The sequence below is a fragment of the Streptopelia decaocto genome, assembly GCF_964273445.1.
Source record: "Streptopelia decaocto genome assembly, chromosome: 7".
NCBI classification, from domain to species: Eukaryota; Metazoa; Chordata; class Aves; order Columbiformes; family Columbidae; genus Streptopelia; species Streptopelia decaocto.
In genome coordinates, this window is record NC_138661.1 from 13,458,008 (window position 1) to 13,482,963 (window position 24,956).

At 39.2% G+C, this 24,956-nt stretch overlaps 1 protein-coding gene across 7 annotated transcripts in view; it reads right to left on the minus strand.

The window, feature by feature from the left end:
* Positions 1-24,956, minus strand: part of EML1 (EMAP like 1) — a 131,246-nt gene that overhangs the window by 49,317 nt on the left and 56,973 nt on the right. For 5 of the 7 annotated variants that reach the window (XM_082058219.1, XM_082058223.1, XM_082058222.1 and 2 more), the window contains exons 2-4: positions 5,300-5,482; positions 3,667-3,729; positions 1,064-1,196 (exon numbers count right to left, since the gene is read on the minus strand). In XM_082058219.1, the coding sequence (XP_081914345.1) occupies positions 1,064-1,196; positions 3,667-3,729; positions 5,300-5,482 (379 nt within the window). The remainder of the gene's footprint in view (positions 1-1,063; positions 1,197-3,666; positions 3,730-5,299; positions 5,483-24,956) is intronic. The other 2 variants (XM_082058220.1, XM_082058221.1) reach the window with 1 other exon arrangement.

Below are 24,956 nucleotides of genomic sequence, written 5' to 3' on the forward strand. Positions count from 1 at the left end.
AAGTGCTTACAGGAGTTCATTTGTGCAACACTGGAACAAATACGGTGTTTTCCAATTTTAATTGTGCACAGTGTAGCTTCTCTACAGTAACAAAACCTGGAGTTTCCTGGAAAAACAGAACCCTTCAACACAGTAACAAAGAGAGGCACATCCTTAGTCACCACCTCCCCTTTAAGGAAAAATTCTCTTAACAAAAGAGGCCTCAGATCTTAGCAGGTTAACGCTCTCTTCTCCCCAGCTTGCCCCCCTCAGAGCTGACAGCATCATCACCACAAAAAGCTGAGTACGACACACAACAAAAGAAATTTAAACAACCCTCACACACAATATAATCTTTTACAGGCAAGCCACACAGCTGATTAGCACCACAGTAACTGCCACATGAAACCTGAACTTGATGCACCCGATCCGCTGCGCTCCTTTTCATCTAGATGTATAAAACATGTAGCCCACTTAAAAACAAGCACACATACACAGAGCAAATTGAGGCAGAGCACTAATTTTAAAAGGACTTAAATACATGCTAATGGTAAGATATCTAAAGATGGATGTTTTCATTTGCATAAATATGTGCTAGGCATAGGATTCCCCTCCTCCCTGAGATGCTTCTAACATTGCACATGCAGTTTGTATGATAATTTTTAGTGAGAGAAAACCATGAAATGTAACATGCAGATTTGTAATGTCAGCATGGTTTCACTACAGACTATATATTTTCTACTGGCTTCTAAAAGAATCCTTGCGCTACTTTTCATGTCACGTTGTACAACAGCACAGTGGAAATGCTTTATTCTCTATATGCTACACTGCAGTAGCAAGAAAATAACACACACCAGTAGACCAAGCATTGTGCATTCTTTCAATATTCGTGGTAATAACCTTCATTCTAATTAGACCAAATAAGTTAAAGCCTCTTAAGAATGAAATCCATCCCTCCTTTTCTTTCTGAACTAAATATTTAGACCACAGCTTTGCAAGTAAGAAGAACTATATATCTAGCAGCTTAAAATGGAAAATAGGCTATTTTCTCAGTTTAATGATAATGTTTCTGATAGATGCGTACCTTTTTGCTGCTGGTGATACAGTCTCCTTTCTGGTTCCTGACGGGGAAGGTAAAGAGCCACTTGGTTTCTTTGGTAACACAGTTCCATTATTAACAGTAGTCCTTAAAGGCAGGGTTTGTACCAGCGGTCTCGCTGCAAAACAAGCAGAAGATGAAATCGGTGTTTTCACTTTCTTTTTTTAATTTATTTCCCCCAGCAAACAACATTAGAATGTTCAAAAATATCTGTGTAGTAAGCCATTTTTCTTCCCCTATTGCCAAATTCACCATAGATGAGGGTTTTAATAAGGAGGATTTCTTTCTTTCATATTTAATCATATCAAGCAAATCATCTGCATGTGGCTTACACACAGCTATAACCAGCCTCACCTGTAAAACTCTGTCTTATTTCAAGGAGGTTGCTGGTAAGTGTAAAGGTACCCACTGCCACCCAAACCCATCCTGTTCTCTTAAAAGAGCATCTGCCTCCTGCTCACCTGGACGGTGTTCAGAGGACATCTAGAAATCGAAGGCAGGTTGACATCCCAGAAACTCCTGCTCTTTACCCCTCAATGTTCCTGCAGGTTTTCCACAACCAAATGATCTATTAAGAAATCATTATTCCCTGAAAAATTTCCTCCTTATCAAGAACATGGGCTTATGTCTGGCAAAAAGGAATTTTACCCTTTAGTCAGAAAAAGTGATTGAAACCAGCAGAACAGTGGGTTTAATCAGCTGACATTATCTACCTTTGTTCTTCTGATCAAATTTTGGCTCAAAAAATGACAGAAGTCATACCTGTAATTAATAGGAGAATAACCAAAAACTCCCATTCAAGTACATTAGAAATTAGTTGCAAAAACAAACAGTAGTCAAAACTGCAGGCAATGAGTACAAACACAAAAACTAGAGCAGACCATACCCTGAAAACACAGACACAAACACAACTAGTGCTCTCCCTACAGCGGGGAAGAAAGCTGTGTACATCACTTGAAATTTGACAGAACATCGTATCACGAGCCAGCTTTGTAAAAATGCCAAAAGTCTCCGGGTTCAGAGAAACAACACCCGAGAGAAGGCAGCAGTCACAAGTCATTTAAGGAACACAAAATAAAATTTCACTGAACTTGGAGATGGCAGAGAGAATATCTAAAAAATGCTCTTTGAAATGAGACTGCTGAGGATAAATGATCTAAAAAACTAAGCCAAAACACTAACAATTGTATACAGTCCTAAGTTATACAATAACATCTTATGTAGCATTGACAGCAAGCATTTCTTGACCTGATAATCTGAAATTTTAAAATAATGACCAAAAAAAAAAGGTAGCTGTAAAAGCCTGTGCCTTGAGAAGATTAAAACAGGAAATTTGGTCTACCTGGGAGTGCAAGTTTCAAAACAAACTTTGTCTCAAAATTTTGTTAGAATATATACTTGCTTGTTATGTATTCGTCATTTATTTATTCATAGAAGAGGAACTTAGAAAGAAACCTATAAGGAAATATTGAAGGAATGAAGCTTATTTGACACAGAAGACTGAAGGATGATGTGAAAACAAATGAACAAAGAAAAATAAAAAAGACGAAAGTCTCCATGCTGACTGAGGATCTAAAAGCCTGTAACTGCAGATTGAAAGTGTGAGACAGTATCATTCTTACCAAAGGCAGGAGGAGCATGGGCTCTCTGTTTTAACGGGAAGCTTTAAGGAAAGGCTCAACAAGAGTTAAACAAATGCACAGTGCTTTCTAGCCCTGGCTTCCATGATCTATTTTAACAGACCAATGCCATCTTTAGAGCTTATATAAAAGACCTAAAATTCACCGTGCTTTGGCTTCTCATGCTTCTATTTATTATTTTTTTATTAAGGGATTCAGATATAATGATCCTATTCACTTATACAGTATTCATTCTTCCAAATTAAATTATTTCTACAGTTTCATGCTGGATGCTCTACTGCTTGTTTCCTCACTAATTGCTGCAATGCCACAATTAATCTGTATGTATAAAGTTAATTCTGTTGCATATGAATCAGAGAGCTGCAGTTGAGCAGCTGTAGGCTTGTTTCCTGACATTCTGTAGCTCACAAAACTTCAATGAGGCTTTGAGATTAGGAATTAGAACAAGAATCAAAGTTAAATAAATTATTAAAATATTTTCCTCCTTCATAGTTATATAAAAAATGCCTATTAAAAAGTCGCGTGAGTGAACTAGCTGGATCCTATTCACTCTCCTAACCTTACAAAATCAAATCTACCAGCAGGCAGGAATAAACCCTGCAACTTTTATCAGAGATTTTGCTTCAAATCCAGCACCAGCCCAGAACCCACACTTCTGGAGCTGGAGATTTAAAGATCTAACCCCATGATCAGCTAGCACAGAAAGCAACACCACAGAACTCTCACACGGCACACAGAAAAACTATACGTTATACAATTAATACACTGTTTACTCTGGAGTCACTTAGTTCTATTTACAGCTGCGAGTTCACACTAGTGGTAACTGACAGAACAGTCAAACAACCCCAAACGTGTCCTGGCTGTTAGAAGTCAGTAACTCAAACACATTGGTATTATTGCTTTGTCAGTAAGGTTTATTTTGGTAGTTCTGTTGCTTCAAGGTCTTACCTGTGGTAGCAGGACTGACATGTTTATCAGCCTCAGCAGCAGCTTTTTTAATCATACTCTGATCTATGGATTAATAGGACTGTTAAGTTTACAAACAAACCAATAATGGCAAAAGGAAAGAACAACAAACACAAGTAAAACAAAGGCAGGAAGTCATACTGAACTCCACCAAGTAGCTGAACTAAATAACGAATGGGGTAGGAAAACAAAACAAAACTAAACAAAACACCCAGAACACCATCAGTGAAGGAGCTCCACAAATGGCCAAGGTAAGCAGCTCACTTTCTGTTATGTATGCTGCTCCTAAGCTGCCTGCCTCAAGTCCAAAACAAGAACATGCACAAAGACCAAAAACAAGCTGAAGCTTTTTTCCAAGATCACAGACATTTCCTCCATATTCTAACAACATGATATACGATCAATCTCATTCTGTAAGTCTGTCCCTTTCTCCTTTTCTCATCTCCAGCCACAAAACAAACCAAACATGACATCTCAGTTCAGCAAGTAGCTCCTTACCTACTCGGTTAAATCAATGCCTAAAAGTAAATATCTGTCACAAAGTCACAAATATATAACTGAGATGAAAGGAAGTTCGAATTTCCAGCTGAGAAAATTATGAATCCATAACTACATATCATACTTTCAATGGGAATTAAGTTTCTAATTTATATTAAAACATATTGCGACCCCAAACAAAACAATTTCTTAATTTAGACAATAGGAAGCCTATGAAGTCAGCCATATTTTATTTCCACATCTAGGTTGCCACCACTCTTACTCCTAAGATATCCCAAAAATACTTCTTGCATTCCTGCTAAGCTGCAGACAGGCAGTCTCCCCAGCTTTTGCTGCCTCACAGACTACAGCAAATCACACCAGCTGGCTTCTATTAAACCTTTACTACTGCGAAGCACTGGGTGTTCAACTCCATCTCTTCCGATTTGTGTACAGATCAACCCGTTCTCGCAGAGCAGGAACCAAGAGAGAGCTCACTGTGCAGATGTGCACAGCCCAGCATGCTGTGAGCAGCAACACCTGTCACTCGAGCCACGTTGCTGGCTCTGGATCTGCTGAGATGGAACAAGGTCAGGCACCAGCCACAGCTCTACCTGTCCCTCCTGCCTCAGCAGCTGGTGTTGCACCATCTCCTTGGTCACATCACGCTGCGCTAGCTCACAGTTCTGTCTTTGGCTATGCCTGCACCATCCAACGACACTTAAGACATTTTAAATTACATTAAAATTGCACTTTATTTAAATTTAATTAATGTTTTCTATCAGAGAAAAGCTCTTAGGAGTTTCACTCCCAGAAGATGATGCATTCCCTAAAGAGTTTATCAACTGATCTTGATCAAAAGTCAGGAAGTGGTACTCGTGGTTAAACTTAGGAAGTGAATTAAGCACTGAGAACATGGAAATGCTTTGCTGAGTCATGGAAACTTTAGAAGCTCACAGATTTAACCACTTAGATTTTTATGTGTTCTCCTTTATGAGTTAAATTTCAAATATATTTTATTTTGATTTTGATTTCTTGATTTTGAGCATTTCAGATATCTAAAGAATAGCCTGTTTTAATACATATCAAACATTCACTGAATTGCACTACCTATTTTACATATATCTGAAATGCAAACCTTTGGTAGGTCCTTTCTTGTTCTGCATGGCCTGCTGTTCCTCTGTAATATTCAAGCGTCGAACCACATCAGCAAGGGCAGACTTGAGCAGCTGGATGTCATCTTCCTGCATCTGGACACGTTGCTCCAGAGAGGCAATGCGATCCGTTACCTCCATACTGCTTGCAGCAGAGGCGCTGTCATCTAAGAAAAAGAGCAGAAAAAGATGCGTTATCAACAATCTGTAACCATCAAGGAACACCTTCTATAACAGGCTCAAGTGGCTGCAGCAAAAAACAAGGTGTTTCTCAGAGTTGATGACCTACTGAGGAAGAAAGTTTTTAAGTTACCAAAAGGAAGAGATGGAAATAAATTAAAAAAAAAATAAATAAAAAGAGAGTACCTAAGTACCATGTGATAATGAGGTTGGCTCCAGGGCTACTTAGTGTTAATCGGGCCCCACTATTATTCATTTACATGTCTGAACCAGAGTGATCTACCATCCCTTCACTGTTCTGCTCAACACAACCCTCTGGCATTGGCTGGTGCTCAGGTGCAGAGCCGTCCTCTCCGATGTGCTACACACCCTTCTGGATTTTTCTTTCTCACATGTGTGATAGAACGTATACATTAGTTGTATACAAACAACAGATAGGCTTACACTTTTCAAATTATCCTCCACAGACGGAAGAATAGATATTAACCCCATCTGCTAACCCCTAATTTGTACCAGCAGCTTTATGAGAAGATTCCCTCTGACTGAAATAGAAACATTAACTGCATTCAGAATTACTCAATAATTGTACTCCTAGCCTGCAAATTCTTAAAAGGGTCATTACTTAGCATACAATTCACCCATTATTTGGAAAGAACCCACAGAAGCTTAAAGCCTACAACTCTGATGAAGGCTACACATTCTTTCCACACAAAACCAGTAACAAGAATATTTTTCCTACATGACTACTCTTGTTCCACTCCAGCTTCTATCACATAGAAACACTGTAATTTCTTACGATATTTAGTTTGGAAAAAGAAGAAGAAAGGAACACAAAAGCAATGGCAAAGATGTTGAAGTTAGTATCTATTGCGGGCTGTGGGGGGCAAATGCTGTTTTTGAAGAGTATGGTGAGGTTTTATTTAACTAGTGGATTTGAAACCTAAAAAAAAAAAAAAAAAAGGTTGGGTATTAATTTTCTGGATCATTTTAAGTAATATTAGTCAAGTGATAATTAGATTATAGCTTCCATTTGAAGACTTAAGAAGTTATACTTTAGCAAAAATGGACATTTATGCTACTATCTACAATCATAATTGACTTCTCCCTCATTCCTAACACAACTCAACAGCACATATTTCTTCTGTTAAAGCTGACCTCTCTTTGTGAAGAAGCTGGTATTTGTTTTCATTTCTTGTGTATTTAATTCTCCTCGATTCCAAACCAGTTTTCCACTTCTTTTGTACAGTGGCATAAAGTGCAAGTTAAATGCCTTGTGCATCATAATAACTAGTGTTGCATTTTAAAACAAAGTGTTTCAAACAGAAAAATAACAGCTTCTGAGGGCATTTAAAAGCATGTCCAAAAATGTTAATAATACATACAAACTTTTACTATGAAGGCCTGAGGAAAAATTGCATTAAAAAAAAAAAAAATCTATTCATCTCCAAACAAGCCCAATACAAAATGTTTTCAGAATCTGTTCATAAACTGCGTTTTGGCTTCCTCATCCCTCCCACCGCCAGCAGCTTTCTGCGGTTACCAAAAGCTGAATTAGAAACAACTCAGAAACAAAGACTATAGCAATATCGATAGTCCATAAACGGCTACAGGCTAATATTGTTTAAGTTGCTTGTTAATTCTGTTGCAGAATTTTCAGAGCATATTTGAAATATCAATGTAATTATGCTGAACACAGTGGTAATGTAAGTACCCAGTTCTGACAAACTAAACCAGAACTCAAGTTCCTGAAAAATGTTTTAAACCTTTCCCCGTGACAAAGCTGTCCAAACTTTGGCCTCTATCAGACCTCTGCTCAGCACAGGACTCTGTCCTGCAGCTGCTGCAGGTAATTAATCCCCAAACCCCGATTAGCAGCCGTGCTGGCAGCAGCCTGAGCTGCCTGCAGAACTTAACCTTCCCTTGCACAAACAAAAGGCCCACGCTGCTCTAATGACTTTACACTTTAACTCTGCTGGAAATAACACGGATTAGCATAGTGGACAATAGGCAACCAAATCAAAAGCTTGATTTAGCCAGTACGAGCCAAATTCAAACTTCAGCCATCCTGCCAAACTCCATATGACAAGGCATAGTTTTCTTCTTAATTCAGTCAACAAGAAATAGCCAAGTCCCAAATTCAGGGCAGAGAAGGAAACCCAGGGAGAAATCAGTTGGTGATAAAATGATCTTGTTGTGAAAGAAAACATCCTCATTAAAGTATCGATTTCACTAATTTTTAAGGGTCTAAAAGCAGTAATTTTGTCTAAACATAAATCTTCAAGTAGTAAATCGGTGGCAATCGTTTATTTAGAGTCCCAAAAGCAATCACTCCCACTAACAACAATGATGTCGACATCTCCCTTTCTTCCTGCCCCTTCTCCCAGCTGCTGCTGGGACTCTTCCCCTCACTGGCCAGCAAGCACCAGCAAACCCTTCCTCCAACACACCGTCCGCACCTTCTGCTGTCACCGTCCTTCCCGGCCCTCAGGAACAGAACCCTCAGCCCTGCTGCCATCCACAACTTGCTTTTTTACCGTGGGTACTGCACTGGATGCAGTTCCCTTCCAAGGATGCATAAAAGTATGACATTTGAAACAACTTTCAGTAAGATTATAACTGAAGAGAAGATCTCATGGAGTCCAGTCAGACTCCACCCTGTGTGTGCATACACAAGTAAGCTAGAAAAGAGACAGAGAATATAATAAACCTATGTCTCCTGAAGAATGCGAAGTTAAATTATAAAATAAGCATAACCTGTTTATTATGCAAGGAGAGGACTGAATGTTCTTGCCATTGAGATCACTGCATTCGAGTGTGTTGAGCAATAAAGTTGCAACCTCAACACAACCAAATAAGCAAAGTGGTATAGTGTCAGAAAATGAAAAAACTACTTAATGATATAAACTAACCAAACAACAACAAAAAAGTCACAACAGATGTCACCTACTCTGCCCACAAGAGCAAAAGCTCTATTCTTTGCCTAAATGTGATCTTCCTCTGCAGTACATAGCTCATCCTCACAGCAAAGAACATTTGCAAGGAAATATTTAGCACACATTTGTAATGCAATTTATTCTCCAAGTAGAGCCATCTTATTATTATTGCTCCCAAGCCAGTATTAAATCTAAAGTGACTATACATTTTATAGCACCTAATTCCAAGTTTTCTCATGGATAAAGCACAGGGTGCTGTGAGGGGAGCACGGGGGGCTGGGAGGAAGGTAGAAAGGTGGGACCTTGGAGGGGGGTCCAGCCTGGGGACACATCTTCCCACGGGTCCATGTGTATGCTCACACGGTAGCAGAGTTCCAAGTGTGCTTTGGTTGTACAGTTACAGTAACTGAGGGAAAAGCGCTTCATAGTAAAGATGTAAAGATCAGCAAAACACTTCAGGTGAAGCCAAGGAAATAAAAAGCATGCTTTTAAAAGGAATCCACATAAAAAGAAATTTGCAGCAATAATACACAACCATTACCACACAGCTTTACAATATAATAAGAATACCATTCTGCCAATACATACTACTCCTTTAACGTTGTCAATATACTTAGACTGGGTGACCTCTTTGCAATCTAGCTGTCATAAACCCCACAGATGTTCACTACCTTGAAAGGCATTTGAAGGAGACCATGAATCCCAACAATTTGCCTTGAAGCATTAGATCTGCTTATCAGTCACTGCCACTATTTCTGCCCATGGACAGACAGAACATTGCATCACCTACATCAGTAGCATGTTAGAATTAATAATTGCCTATTTTATTTTCCATGGGAAGAAAAAGGACTCTTAAAGTGAAATTTATGCAACTTGTTTTCAGAAATCTGAAGTGAATCACATTCTACAAGTGTTGATTTCTTTTCATGGATTATAATGCAAGTCTAAATCACTGTCTCAAAGATGTAAAGCTACATCTCATGAGATAAATGCCACCTACAATGTCCAAAATTAGATAAAACAAGGAGGTATCAATTCAGATGCCTGATTTTTCATTGTAATACATATTTGAAGTAAAGCTTGGAAAGAAGAGTTATTTGTCATTTATGCTTTGCTGAGATTCTGTAGGTTTCAAAGAGAAGGCAGAGAGGGAATGTTCTTCATGCCTCTCTTTAAATTTTCCAACTGGCTAATCCATGATCTCATAGATTGGAAAGATTTCTTGTGGCAAACTAAAAGACAATACTGAGTCAGATGATTCATCTGCTTCCAGAGCGCCTTCCAGTTTTTCAGCAATTTATTACTTGAACTCAGCCAAATGTGAGGAAATATCCAAAGCAAAGCCAACAGCAGGACATGGACGCTGTTTACAAGAACGATTTCCATACTATTTCAATGTATGTAGGCTAAAGAAAAATGCCATACTTAAACTATTAATAAAAGAGAAACATATTAAAATGCATACTATTTTCTGTAGATTTTACTTGCTGGAAAACATAAATCTGAACTGTAAATTAATGGTGTAGAAAATAAAAGACCTCCCAGAATTAATAGCTTTCTTTTTTTTGGTGGGGGGGGAGGAGAGGAACTACACAGTCCTCCCCCACCTCCTTCCCTCCTCCCCTGAAAAGAAACTAACTGTATTTTTGCATTGTCTAATGTCTATAAGTTTTCAAAATAAGTAAGCTCTATATTATTCACTTGTTTTCTACACAGTACTAAAATACAAATTAAAAAAGCTAAAATTAATAGAGGCTTGGCATTTCCTGCACCCTCCTCAAAGAATGACTTCATTAAACATATTCCACCTTTGCGTTATGCAGACATTAATGTTGTCTTGTCCAGCTCTCGCCATGGCAGCTGATTAATTAGTGGAAAAATTAGATATTGAGTTTGGAAGGACTAACAAAAAAAAAAAAGAAAAAAAAGAGTTTATTCAATCTGTACGTTGCCTCTTTGGAGCAACAATTAGCAGGATCAAATTATACATTAAGCACTTCCAAAACTTTTAGCGTGTATACTGTGTATTTCATGTCTGTAAAGTACCTAGCACATTGGAGGTGTGGTTGCTAGACACAGTACTCATTAAAAGCAGCATCTCACAGTCCTGGCCAAAGCTGTCCCTGAATTTCAACATTCTGCAGGACATCAGAAAGGAAAATCTAAATCTTGTAGCGATGATAAATTCCAGCAGTGGTCTGTGGCAGAAATTAAAGATAACCCACGTGATCGAAAACACGGCAAAGGATGGCAGTGAGACGGCAGCATCACCTGCACACAGAGATGTTCTTCTGATAGACTGTGCCAACAAGCCTGAGCTGAGCTCAACTGGTAGGAATGCTGTCCGTCCTTGAGAGATATCAGTAAGTATGTAATTCTCTGTGCTTTTCCTGAAATTAATTGGTACGAGTGTTTACATTCCTTGAAAAATGTTCTGAACTCCAGCATCGCTACTAGAGCCTTACGAAACACGCACATGGACAGACAGGAATTCCCCACCCCCAGCACACAAACAACTGTACAGCAGAACCCACCAGCAGAGAGAAAGTTAAGGGTTGCATTTAGTAAAAAATAAGGAAACAAAAAGCACAATCCCACAGCTGAGTTTAGATAGGGAGAACTACAGACTGGATTTGACGCAGTATACTAGCGATCAGGTAATAACACCAAATATGCTACACTTCCAGAAACACTTTTCCAGCCGTAAAGGCCCGTGTTTTCCAGGCTCCACAAACTCTGCAAAACTGTCAGATGTAGCCCAAGTCACTCGGTACACATTTGGCACCCTCCCCTTCTGCCCACATTATCACTGGTATCTCATGCAAGTAATTGAGTTACTTAAACTATTTTCTTGAGGTTCCCTGGGAGTCACACTAACACTAACTTTCAAGTGACCTCTCCGCTTCACCTCTCGCAATGCCATCTGTTTAGCTTGAAACTCTAACAGTGCAGAAAAAAATCCCTCTGTGGCAGGCATCTCCTACATCTTCAAAATCCTGTCCTCCCTTTTTGGTTCATTTCATGCATCTTCGAGTTCAGGGCACAGAAGTCAGCCAGACAACCTTGGATGGATATCGTTTGTCTGAATTGACAGTAACTGAGAGAAAAAGGAGAATTAGGAAGAGAGACAACGGTCCAAGGTTTAAAATTAAAACCTTACAAAATGAACACAAGCAATTCACTGTGGTACATAAACAGGGGAATGCAGCCACGACACCGTTGCCAGGGTTAGATGCAGATCTGGAAAGTACCGAGTATTCTCCTTGTAGCAACTTCTGTGGCATAATGTCAGCAGTCATTTACAGACCAAAAGATCCTCTGTGCAAGAGAACAATGGGAAAATAAAACAGCAGGTTTAGTTTCCTTTGACAATGCCACACCAAGCTCCTTTGTTTAAAAGATTAGTGTCGACAGTATTTCACAGACTAAATATCTTTCCTCCATCCAGTTTTCTAATGCAAAACATTGTACCGTACCTGAAACACAGCAGCAGTTTTCCAGGCTTGTCTCCTGGGGACAATGACAACACATATGGGCAACAGCTTATCATAAAGTCTGGTACATACTGCACTAGTCTGGTAGACCCTGATTTGACCAGATTAGAGTTTTCCACTGTGAGAAGCAAGTGGATTTAAGGCCTAAAAAAAATGTTATCCTATTTAATCTTGTTATTTTGTGTGGTAAGGGAAAAACCAGACGAAAATTTTTAACTATGTTTAGACCCCTAAAAGCATGTTGCTTTACCTGAAGTTTTAGCAATCAAAACTAGTTGCCAGCTGAACACTAAAGGAATGTCCTTTATTATGTCAAATCCTCTAATTGTGTTTTATTATAAAAGTATACATAATAGGATAAAAGTGCAAACACCATATATGCTTTTTCAGCTGGAAAGCTTTGATTGTGAGGAACAAGAAATCACATCTAATCTTTAAACTTGATAGCTACAGAAACAATACCATGCCTGTCTATAAGCTTACATGTGTATATGTGCATACAGTCTCTGAACAGGTAGGACAACTTTTCAGTTCAATCCCTATTCTAATGCATGTACTTAAGATAAGAGTGATTAACACTGCAAGGAGATGGCCTAGTTCGGTACAATCAGGTACATCTCACGGTAAGTAATCTGAACAGACCAGATTAGTTTTTCCATGTCCTCACAAGGTATGTGTGTGTAGGAGGAACCGGGAAGAGGACAACTCTGTCCCACACATCCCCCATTGCCGTACTCTGGGCTGCACTGGGAACCCACGAGACAGGTGATCTGAAAGGGACCACAGTGGCAGTAATGTAAAGCATCATCTTGTGAGAGCAGATCGCTTCAAAACCATTCTAATAAAAAAAACCACTGTAATCCAAATATGTCTTATTCTACTATATATGGACTACAGATGGTTATTTCTGTGAACAGTATTTTCCCTTCTCTAATACAGCTATTGTAGTTCAGTATTTATAAAATCTTATTACTGTGTTTCCCAACATTTGCTGAGGAATAACTTGTCCTTTTACAGTTTTACCACTAGAAATTTGAAGACGGGCAATATAAAATTAGAAGCAGAATTTCAAAGGATAAATCCATAATAGCAATCATCACTCAGAGCCTCACAGAGGGGTGCACTGTATTCATTAACAAAATGGAAAGGAGAAAATTATCTTAGCAGAAAATTCTCAGAAAGTTCCTTGTGGCTAATTAGTCAGCAATCACTGTAGCAAAATTAGAAGCATGTGCCCTTGACCTGCCTGTGGCTGTCAGGCCATAACCAGCAGTTTACTATTTTTCCCCAGCAGATGGTAGATGAGCTTCTATTCAGATATCAACCAGTTAAAAATTATCTTCTCCAATAGTGCTTAAGTGGAAGATGGAGGAAATTTTTGACACATCAATAAATTAGGGGAATTTTCCCCACAAGAGGTCTATCAATGTAAATGCTTCACAATTTACTGTGCTAGCTCTGTTGTGCATAGAAATCAATAGAAAATGTTTTAACAAGTTATCATTCCTCCACATTATGCTGGGATCAGTCTGTACCATAAGAAAAAGAAATCATGAACAAAAGCCAGGAGAAAAGAAGACGACCTGTAGCATAATATTAACACAAGGACATCGGCTGGAGAGAAGTGACACCACAGGATCTGCCCAGTAAAGAAGCTGGAGATACAGCCTAACACAAACTTGTAAAGAAAGGAACTTAGCTCAACATATTTTCACTGCCTTTAAAAAAACTGGATGTCTCCACTGGATTCTTCAACTATGCCGTATGCAAGTAAACAGAAAGATTTACTTTTACTTGCAGTCAGGACAGATTTAAATGGCAAGAAAACTGATTAAAAACATCTTTTAAAAGTTACTGATGTCAGCCTGTGATAATGCATTACAAACCTTTTTTATTTTATCTTGTTTGTTGCGTCCTTCTTCAGTTATTTTCCTAGAGAAATATTGATCCACACTAGCAAGAAACCACGAAGACTATCAGCCACTAGTTGATCTACAATTAAATGTAGCCTTAACGTTTCATTAGAGATAGCACTATACAAACACTTAAGAAACTACTTATGTTAGCACACATTTCTTCACTTATGTATTTGATATTAGAATGACAAGTGATACTTAAATTTACTTCGCTCATTAACTTTTTACCTACAATTTCTTATAATCTGCATTTTAATGAAAATTATAATAATATATGCATAAGGTCTTAAAAATCAAATTGAAAATACTATTAAACTTCACAAATACATAAGCAAATAAAACACTTTTTCCATTTATGAAATGAAAGATTTACTAAAACTGAGACTATATCAATAGCAAGAAATCCATAATTTTTCATTAGAAATACTTTGTGTTTTGTCTTATAAGCATATCCTTGGAGAATTTATGAATTCGAAAATCTCGCCTCTAATCAATAGCATTTATTTGTAAGATATAACCCACTCACCAAATATTCTGCATTTACACTTCTTAAAGGCTTATCAGATTTTCAAATTGTTTTCTGTATACTAAAAGTAAACAACATAATACAAAGAGAACAAAACATTCCTCCTGCATCTGCAGAAGGGGTTCTTGACGTCAAAAGCAGATTTATCACTTTCGCGAACTCTGGTTTCTTGTTCTCAGCTAACGGCTTCACTTCGAGCAGTGGCCTGACTTTTTTTCAGAACTCTGTACCTCGTGAATATTTTAGTTTCTGAAATTAATACAGTATAACATTAGGCTTCATTAGAGGTTGTCACAAAGACAAATCATGATCTAAATATTTAAAAGAAAAAAATTCTTACAAATTTAGAAAACTAAGTCTTCTTTTCAAAGCTGTCTTGTTCAGAACTGCCTTTCACAGTAATATACGATTTTTTTCACTATTCCCAGTTAATCTAGTGCTCGTGAGAAGTACTTGAATTAACTAGTGACACCCTTGCTTGGATGGGAGAGGGGAAAAAAAGCATACAGGATGCCAACAGACTGGAAATTGTACCACATTGTCCATCTTTGTATTCAATTTGGGTGAAGTCTTCCTTTCATTTAGTACTGATAGACATTAAAACTCCCATTTAAAATTATGGTAAACCAATAATTTACGCTAAGTAAATAATTATTTTATTCTAAAATCTTCAGATCGCACATTTCCACTCTCCAGAAAAAAAAAAAATACATATTTACTGACATTAATGCAGAAAGAACAAACTGCCCTTGCCAAGGACTTAAATACAGCCAGACACACTATATTTGATAGAGTGTTAAATGTTCTGGTAATAACCAGGAAAAGGATTGCTTTAGGGCTTTTTAGGACACAGAGAAGGAAGAAAATCCCTTGATTCCCTACCCTTAAAAAACCTCAAATTATTGCAGGTTTGTTTCATGAAACAGATAAACATACATAATTTGAAAAATTATTTGGTTTAAAATGCAACTGCTCTAACTGAACACAATTCGCATTCTTTTTGTTTTAAACTGGGTTCCCTAGCATGAGATCATATTCTTATTTTTACCACGGTGGGGTGCGTGGCACTGTCACACATTTCACCAGCTGCGATGGCATTCCCGGCACATGACGCCAGCGTGGTCCTGCCGCCCCGGGAGCAAAGGGGCTGCACTCCCAGGCTGGCCCTGTCCTCCCCAGCATTTGGCAATGCTACGATGATGGGCACGTGGCCTATTTTTAAAAGAGATTCGGGTTTGCATGGAGGAGGAGACAGAGCTAATCTATTTTCTAGCTTTCATGTTTGTTAAAAAAAGTTTACAGATATGCTTTGATCAACTAATGCAGCATTATATCTCCCCAAGGCTACACAGAGAGTCCTTAGCAAAAGGGAGAGCAGACAGCAGAGGCCTGATCCGGCCTTGCCTGGGAACAAGGCCAGGCCAAGGTCCAAGCAGAGCTCGGCTCATGACGGTTCCTCTCCCTCAAGGACTTTCTGGGACTGGTTTCCTTCTGGCAGCAGTCAGGATTTCTCCCATATGAGTTTTACCTGAGAGACTAGATGGGCACAGGCTGTACAGAGCAAAGCCTTTTCCAAAAGTCATCTCCTCATGGCACTGAGCTGAAGTACTAGTGCCACCAAACCCTGCAGAAAGCCTGGCTGACAGAGCTCTTGTTGCCCCATGACTACCAAGCATCTGAGCTGTGACCTTCATGATAAGGTAGAGTCTACCAGCAAAGACAAACCTTTAAGGCAAATATGACCATAGAGATTTAGGGCAAAGGTTCACTTATGCTTTCTTAGCTTGGGACGTGGAGGGACCTCACTTAAGCCAGACCTCTGTATCCAACTATACGGACACAAGATAGGGCAACTATAGCCACTTGAACTACATTCATGTAATATTTTCAGGGTTCTCACTTGTGACACTGGAATTTTTTTGTTTACTTATCTTCCCCTCTTTAATCCTTTTTTTTTTTTTTTTTTTTTTTTTGTAGGCTACAACTTCATAAGTCAAATTAAATACATGCCAAGACACCATTTAACATTAAAATCTTTATTTATTATTCAAACAGGTACATTCCTAAAAATGGTCCTGAACACAAATTACCAGTCTCCAAATGCATAAAGATTATTTCAGGGACAAGACTCGCCCACAATGGCACCCAGGTATAGTGAACATCCTTAATGCAGCACAGAGCAGCAATTTCCATGGGCAGCAAGCTGAGCAACTGAACTTGGAAATCGATAGGATTTGTGAGAGGTGGGAAAAAGGCTGAAACTGACTGGAAAACATTTCGCCCCACTGCAGTGAGGCGATAGTTCAGAAAACAATATCTGCTCACAGCACATCCATTTTGTAAGCCAGACAAGGCAAACAGGAGACACCTTTTTCAAAATACCCTTCAGTTTACAAAAGACAGACAAGAGCAAAGTCTAGTACAGAAAAGCTCAGCATGTAAATACTTAGCTACATAAAAGACACAAATATAATAATCACAAGGTAAGATACACAGATCAGAAGGTCATATTCCCAATATTTAACACAACTTAGGAAACACCCCAGACGTCAGGCTCTCTCTGTGGCAGTGAAATCTCACCCCCACAGCTACAGCTTCCCCAGGTCAGTGACCCAACTCCTCAGGCTCAATCACCTTATTTGCAACAAACAGTTTCCAAATTTTGATTCTTCACCAAAACCAAGCTTTTCATATTTGAAAGGTCAAAAGATTAAGATAAATGAAAAACAGTCTGATTGACCAGGCATCCCAAATTACACTCAAGCAGTAAGAACCACCAAGGCAAAGTCATCACACACCCCAGCAATGATATTCTATCCATACCTCTCTGGCTTATTCCTTTGTTTGGTTTTGTTTTGTTTTCCAAATGGAAACAAGACAGCTTCATAAGTACACTATCAAGTAAAAACAACCCACACAAGTATTTTACTGAAAAATATATTATGAACAGTCATTCACAGAGTGTGATAGTTCCCATGTCCCTACTTATTTTAAAAAAAGAACATTTCCTAGAAAAATATTATTATTTTTTATATATTTTTTTACTGTATTGCAAGTAATTCAATGCCTTACTAGCTCTCCTTGCCAGAAAATGAGAGGCTTTTGAACTGGATATCAAATTTACTGGCTTTACATTTACTGGATTTCAAATCCACATTAAATACATTTACTGGATCTATTTGACTCAGGGAAAATCTGTCTTGTGAAATGAATGAGGCACAATGAGGCACAATTCCTATGAAAATTATGGGGGCTGATGAAGTTACTAAAAAAAAATTGTAACACATAAATAAAACAGTTTTGTTTTAAGGTTCATTATGCAGTCTTAGTTCTAATATGTTCTGACTTCCCAGAGCTTAAAAACAAAAGCTTAATAATTTTCCCAATTTTTCCAGAGGTATTGGAACTTTCTATCTGCTTGCTACTTCTTCCACAGAAACAACTGACAGCAATGAGAGCGCATTAGAATCCATGGATCTGTACCAGAAGATAAAAAAAAATACTGTGTTTCATAGACACCTGCCTACAGCGGAGTAAAGACAAGATTCAAGAAATCTGCATTTCCTCACAAACTGTCTAAGGGACTACACTCTCATGGTGCAGGTTCTCAAGGCTTCTGCTCTTCAACCTGCTCAGTGTCTGGTGAGACACTGGAACAGGCTGCCCAGAGAAGCTGCAGGTGCCCCATCATTAAGGGTTTTCAAGGTCAGGTTGGACAGAGCTGTGAGCAACCTGATCTAGTGGAAGAGGTCCCCTATGTCCATCATAGGCAAAAATCTACCCAGTCCTACCCCTGCAGTCTACAGTCAACGTCTCCTTAGCTGTTCTGTTGGGCCAAAGACTACACAGTCTGATGGGGCAAGAGCTGGAAGACATTCAGTTGTGCTGCTGAGACCTGTGCTTGAAGCTTCATTAACACCAGTGCTGAGAGACCACAGTACAAACAGCAGAAGCATCATCTGCTATTTTGGCAGCTCACACCTGATTTCTGAAAGACTTGCAGCCTGGCAATCAGACAGAGCAGCAGTGTGGTGGAAAAAGGGTCTCCCTGATAGTGCTGAGTCCTCCAGAACTCAGCCTGACCTTCTCTCAAGAAATCAAAATGCTGCTAACAATTTGAAGAGCAAATTGTAACTAAAAACTGGCAGCATGACCTCACCACTACCTCTTGACTGCCCATGGACAAATCCCCACCACGTGGTCAGCTGTGACTGCTGCTCACTTTATGGAAGAGATCGCCCCGTATCCCCGCAACACAAACAGCTCTGTGAGCTGCACTAGGGAGTCGCGGTCCCAGGGCACATGGTGAGAGCCTCCCCACAGCAGTTCCTGCAGACGCAGCAGCACGGCCGGGCTGGGAGCTCAGGGATTCCACAGGAAGGAGTGGGTCCCTGTTTTTCATGGGAAGGACCTGGGATCCAGTGTGCACGTGGAAAGTATGAGTTAGGCTCCCAGCAGGCACAGCACCCAGAACATGCACAAACCCCAAAGCATGCTGCCAGAAACGTGGCAGGACAGGGTGCAGGTGGCACTGCCTGAACCCAATTCTGCTGCCACCACTCCCTTTGACCTCCTGATGATGCTCTGCCAAATTAAGTTGGATGTCCCAAAAACCTACAGGAATACTAAATGCCATGTGTTTTCTTCCATGTTGTGAATATCTCCCCATAATCCATTTTTCTGTGGACTAATTATTAAATTCATACATTATAGCTGCATCAAGGCCCTGCTTCATCTTCCCTCCCTCTGTCCATTCCTCCTCAATACAAAGTACAAACCCATCTTCTTCAACCATTCCTTCCTGTGTCCTCAACAGGATGCAAAGGAGGAAGGGTAATGCTCGGAATATACAGTGCAAGAAAAAGGTTATTATTACAGAAAGTTAATTTGATGGTGAATAAGACACTGGATGTAACTGGAAGCTAATGCACAGTTCTAAGATTATGCGCATAATATACTGTAAAGAACTTCTTACCTAGACAAAGGAGTTATTCAGAAATAGAAATGAGAGTACCAGTATGTTTCTCCGGCTTCCGTTGGATTATTTCAAAGGGATACAACCCGTTTTCACTTTAAAACCTCTGCTTTACACAACTGTTCAGAATGATTCATCTTCAGCGTAATGTTGCTTAAAGAAAAACACATATGAACTTGTATATCATTCATATCTAATGCCTTGCCAACCCACACCTTTTTACTATCTAATTATCATGTGGAAGCCTGTCAAAAGTGTCAAAAGCTTTTTTTTTTTTTTTAAGCTGCTACTTTTATCATGACAGGAAAAAAAAGATCAAAAATTCTGAAAGACATAGTCACTTTAACAATGTTCATTTATTTCCCAAGGTTTGTACCTACAAAAGGTCATAAGAACTCCCTGGACTTCACTGCACTCTGCACCAGCCACCTTGCGGGGAGCCTTGAAGGACTGAGTTTATTTGATTGCCTCATGTTTTCACTCCCACAGCTGTGGATGTGGGAATTCAGCTCATACAGATTGCAACATGCAATAACTGAGGTTTAGTATGCAGCTCTTAACCATAGCTCGCTAAAGGACAGGTAACAGGGACTCATAAGAGCAACAACATGTCAATTATTCCCAGTCATAATTGAAAAAAAGAGGAAAGATTTCACAACTGTGCAAGTTACTGACTTGTCAAGGGAGTCACAGAATTGCTGTTTCCAACACAGAATGATTTAAAATTTTTATAGAGGTCTAACATTTCATTTTAGTACAATAAATAATTATGTGCAAAGAGAAACCGAATACATTTCTATGCAGCAGAACAAAAGGTACTACAACAAACAGCAAGTAAAAACAGATCATTTACATTATTGTTTGAGGTAAATGAAGTTTCTACTAAAAAGCTTGCTACTACATTTACAGTAAGGATAAAGCCTCCACAGTGCACAGAAGTCATGAAAACAGTTATTTTTCCTTCGCTTACAAAACAAGGTTTCACTCTGCTGAACATCAGGGATCAGTAAGGGCTGACTAAACGACTTTGATCCAGAACCCAAACAAGCTGCCTCGCTCAACACAGAAGCAAACGGTTCAAATTAATTAAACAAACTTCGGTCTGAACAACACTGGTGCCTCTGCAGAGCAGCACAGGGCAGCTCTCTTGTCACACAGGCGCTGTGCCCCAGACTGCCCGTGCTGCTCAGGTCTCTGCAGATGAACCCACAGCGCGTGGTAAACCCAGCAATGGGTGCATAACACTAATGGTTTTAAAATCACTGTATATATTTTAGCCGATGCTAAATCTAGTGATCAGAGTTACTACTAACCTGCATAGTGCAGGAAGAGCCCCATGCCACGGCTGGGAACATCCCAACAGAAAGACTTTCACCCTGCCACAGTCAAGATGTTTGAAATATCCTTTTTTCCACCTCCCAATGTATTTGTCCTACTTCTATTTCACTCCCTCAAGACACTTCTTTTTAAGGGAGCCAGACTGGAAAAAGTTGGGAATAGCCAGGAGAAGGTGGCCTAGAGCTATTTTATTGTTGGAGGAAGTACAAGAGCGGTGCTAAGGTACCATCTAAAGAACCTTCCTAGGAAAGGTGAATGCAAAGAGGACTTTGCAAGTGTTTGCTTGCTGAGCTCAGTGTGGGACTGACAAACACTGTGTACAACCAGAACTACAAAGATCCAAAAGCTTATGTTTTTTTTCCCCAAATCTCTTTCCTCACCTTTTCTGGTACTTGTCAGTGGTCCATGGGGCATCATCTAAGAAAACTGGACTGTAACAAATCCTGCTTGAATCTCACATTCCAGTTCTTATATGGATTAACCAGTTCCTAATGCTAGATATTAAAACTGACAAAAATATAAATGGTTTTCCCCACCATTGACTTTAAGCAATTGTTCCAAATTAAAACCAAACCACAAAAGATACAGAGTCTTTGCAATTGTGTAATTTTAGGGTCTCTACTAAAAATCAACCATTTCATTTATTCTTGTGTTAAAATATCTACAAGATGGAAAGAAGTGTCAAAAGCACAAATTTTATTATCCTTCCCCAAGTTCCCAGAGGGGTTTCAGCCAGGCAGCAGCTACTTCAAAGCTTCACATCGCACATGCCTGGAGACTGAAACTGAGAGAAGCAACTGCCAAATTCAGGAAGCAGCAAAATGCTCACGGGGCTCCCGCAGGCTAAGCATTTTTTTAAAATTAAAAACTCAAAAATGAAATTGGAAAGGAAGAAAAACCCTGAAGTTACACCCCCCTGGAATGATATGCACACAAATTTCTCATAAACTGCTGATTCATAGCTACCAGGGTTAATAATCCAGCATCAACCAAGTGGTTTCTGGGCTTCGCAAAATCCTACAGAGCCTTGCAGGAATCACTGAAGCTGCTTTAGGCTTACTTCAACTTTTGGAAGCGAAGAAGTGTAAAAAAAATGGGACACACAACTGCTCTCCTCAGTGCAAGGCTCTTAATCCAGGCCTTCCTACAATGCAGACGAAAAGCTCTTCAGAAATGTACATTGCCCACTCTCAGAGAATCTCTCTTCCCTCTGTACAGATATTCCCCTTCCAATTCTTTTCTAATTTTGATTCCCAAACATCTGACACTAAGTCTCACTGTCATACACCCGAAGGTCAATGAGATTAAAATGACTGCTAGCTCCTGCAAGAGTATTCCCGTTTAAATTCCTCAACACACGGAGATCTTGTGCATCTTCCTCTTCCCCTTGCGATGAGTCTGCTGTAACCGAAAGAAATGCTTCAGCTGCAGTCAGCCACACTTGGTTCTGAGAATGGAGCTGTAGCACCACACTGATGATGTTTGTTACTGATTTATTCTGGTTTTAGGGTATGCCATTTCCTGCAAAGTTGTGGAATAATCTGATCAACATGCCCCTGAAACCAGTATGCTCTCAAGAAAGAAAACATCAGAAAGATCTTTGTTCTTTTAATAGTATTTTATTTTGTACTTTTGAGAGAAAAGTAAAATTTCTAAGGAACACATAGTTACAAAGTTGTAAAGTGCAAGCAAAAAAGGAGGTGATATGCAATAAGGAATTAAAATATTATGAGTACACCTATATGCCTGGGCTATGATATTTTTTGAATCAAATGTGATGTCTTATTCTGCAAAGAACATAAGAAGAATTACAAAAAAATATTGAGATTCATAGCTTCCAGGGAGGAGAGGGGAAAAAAAAAAAAGACACACAGACACATATGAAAGCAACCACAAAAGCTAAACATTCACCAAAGAAATGCAGGAATCTCAATGGTAAAAAATTTATGTTAGTCCACCCTGCTTTAAATGGGTAACTGCATTGAAAATGAAATTATGCATATGTAATTTTCCACCTCTGTTAACTTTTAATTCAGTTATAAATCATATTTGTAGCCATCAAAAAGTACTTTTCCTCTTCATTACAGTCTTCTAGCAGCCGGCTGCCTCTCCTGTATTGCCTTACACATTGTTTTAAAACTTTGCTTGCCTCCACCACGCCTGGCACAATACAGAAAAATGGGGATCACTTCTACATGCTACAATACAAACCAGATGGGTATCGCTTCTAACTTGGATTAATTTATTGATGCTGTGCAACACATGGTGCCACAAGCAGCTGCAATGACAAAAGCAAGGGTCCAGTTCCACAAGACACAATGGCCAATCTAGAAGCCCCTGGTCTGCCTGCAGCACCCGCTACTCCTACTGTGTATCTTCTGCTGCCTCTGGAAGCTGATTTAATTCTCCAACCTAGCAGAAAACTAACCCAGCAAAAGCAAAACCAAAGTACCACATACAAACATTGTGCAGTTTATTTTTTTCTTTTCTCTTGGGTTAGCATGTTAAATTAACTCTGACAAATTATTCTGTCAAGTGTTGAGTAGGTAAAACCACCGAGAGCAAGAGAGGGAAGGAGAAGTGACACCATACTGAACAGCCGCACGGTGCATGTCACCTTATCTGCCTGAGCTATTGCAGACTAAAAATGGGAACGGATGGCTGCGGTGGGGGCATCGGGTTTGCCCCAGAGACCAGAATCCACTTAACCTCAGCCTCCTGAATTTTATAGGATCTTCCAGCTCCCACAGCTCTCTGGTTTGTTAACCTTTACTCCTAAGCAACCCTATACACCCTCTTACGGCAGAACATCTGAAGGACCCAGTCTGTCATCTTTAACATCCCTTATTCAGTCTCCCCCATCTATGTTACATTGTATTCTTTCACTTAATTGAAAACATTGAAACATTATCACATAGCCTTACTCATCTTCAAAGGTAGCAGTGAGAATGATTTTATTACATCAATATGCATCAGAAACAAGGTAAATGTTATGAAAAGAAGCAGATAAAAGGAGAAAGGGTTCTCTAAATTTAGCTTTGCCCTGGGGGAGGAGAAGGGTGAAAGTGGTAGGTTACCCTGGTATTGACTCCCCTTGTTTAAACAAATTTTAGAAATAAGCATATCAATCACCCAGGGCTATGTCTTCTTGTAAACGGTTAGGGTCCCAGCATGAGTGTCCTACCTGGGAATGACAGCTACAGAATGGAATCTCTCAAATAATTTACACATGAGACAATGCTGGAATAAATCACACTACTCTGTTCACTGCTGTAAAGTTTCACCTTAATGCCTTACAACCATGAACTCCATAAAAATTGAGTAGATACAGATATATTGCTCTTGGGAGACCATAGCAACAAATATATTTTCCAGCTTCCATGACTTTTAGTTAAAAAAAACATTCACTTAACAGAACAGCAAACATTTTTCAATTCCATAGCTGGACATTTAGTCCTACAACTCAGTTTCTTAACGGTTTCCAAAAACCAAAACAAAGCACTCAGGTCATAAAAGAAAGCTGAAATACACTTCAAATAACTCATGATTTAATTCAGCTGTAAATTTGTTCTGAAAGACTACTGGTGTGATAAGTCAGAAACATTTATTTTCAGACTTGTGCAGATAACACGCTTATTCTAAGTCTTTCAGATAACAGACTGTCAAATGTAACAAAACCAATCTGAGCAAAAGCCACCATACAGTTATCAATCATACTGGGAGAGGGTGGGCAGGGAGCCCCATAAGCAAGAGACAAATATTAAGGGTTTTGGTTATTCAGCTTTAAAAACAGAGATGGAAACACTGAGCTATTAAATAATGAAAAGGCCAGGTAAACTGCTATGGTCATATCTGCCCCAGCACCTTCACAATAACTGGGCTTGGATCCTTCAATAAAGCAGAGCTGTTGTAAAGCCTTGACTTTAGTTCTGTCCTATCTGTTAATCTTTGCCCAAAAGAAGTCAATATTTTAGTTTTCAGTTCTGTATGTGATCAGTGACCATAATCAGCTTTTTGATAAACAAACCATTAATAAATCTTCAGACCTGCAGAAGTGCTCAAGCCTAACAGAAGTCCTATGGTCCCTTATTCACGATATTAAGAACCTCTTCTAAAGAAAAACAGAGTGGAACAACAAGTAAGCCACTTTTCAGGAGTAGTGTACTGACCATATTCCTTCCCAAATCGGAAAGAGCAACAGTAAGAGATGAGATACTGGGAGGCAACACCTCTCAAAGGTGACTACAGCAGCACTGCCAGACCACACACCAAACCCTCG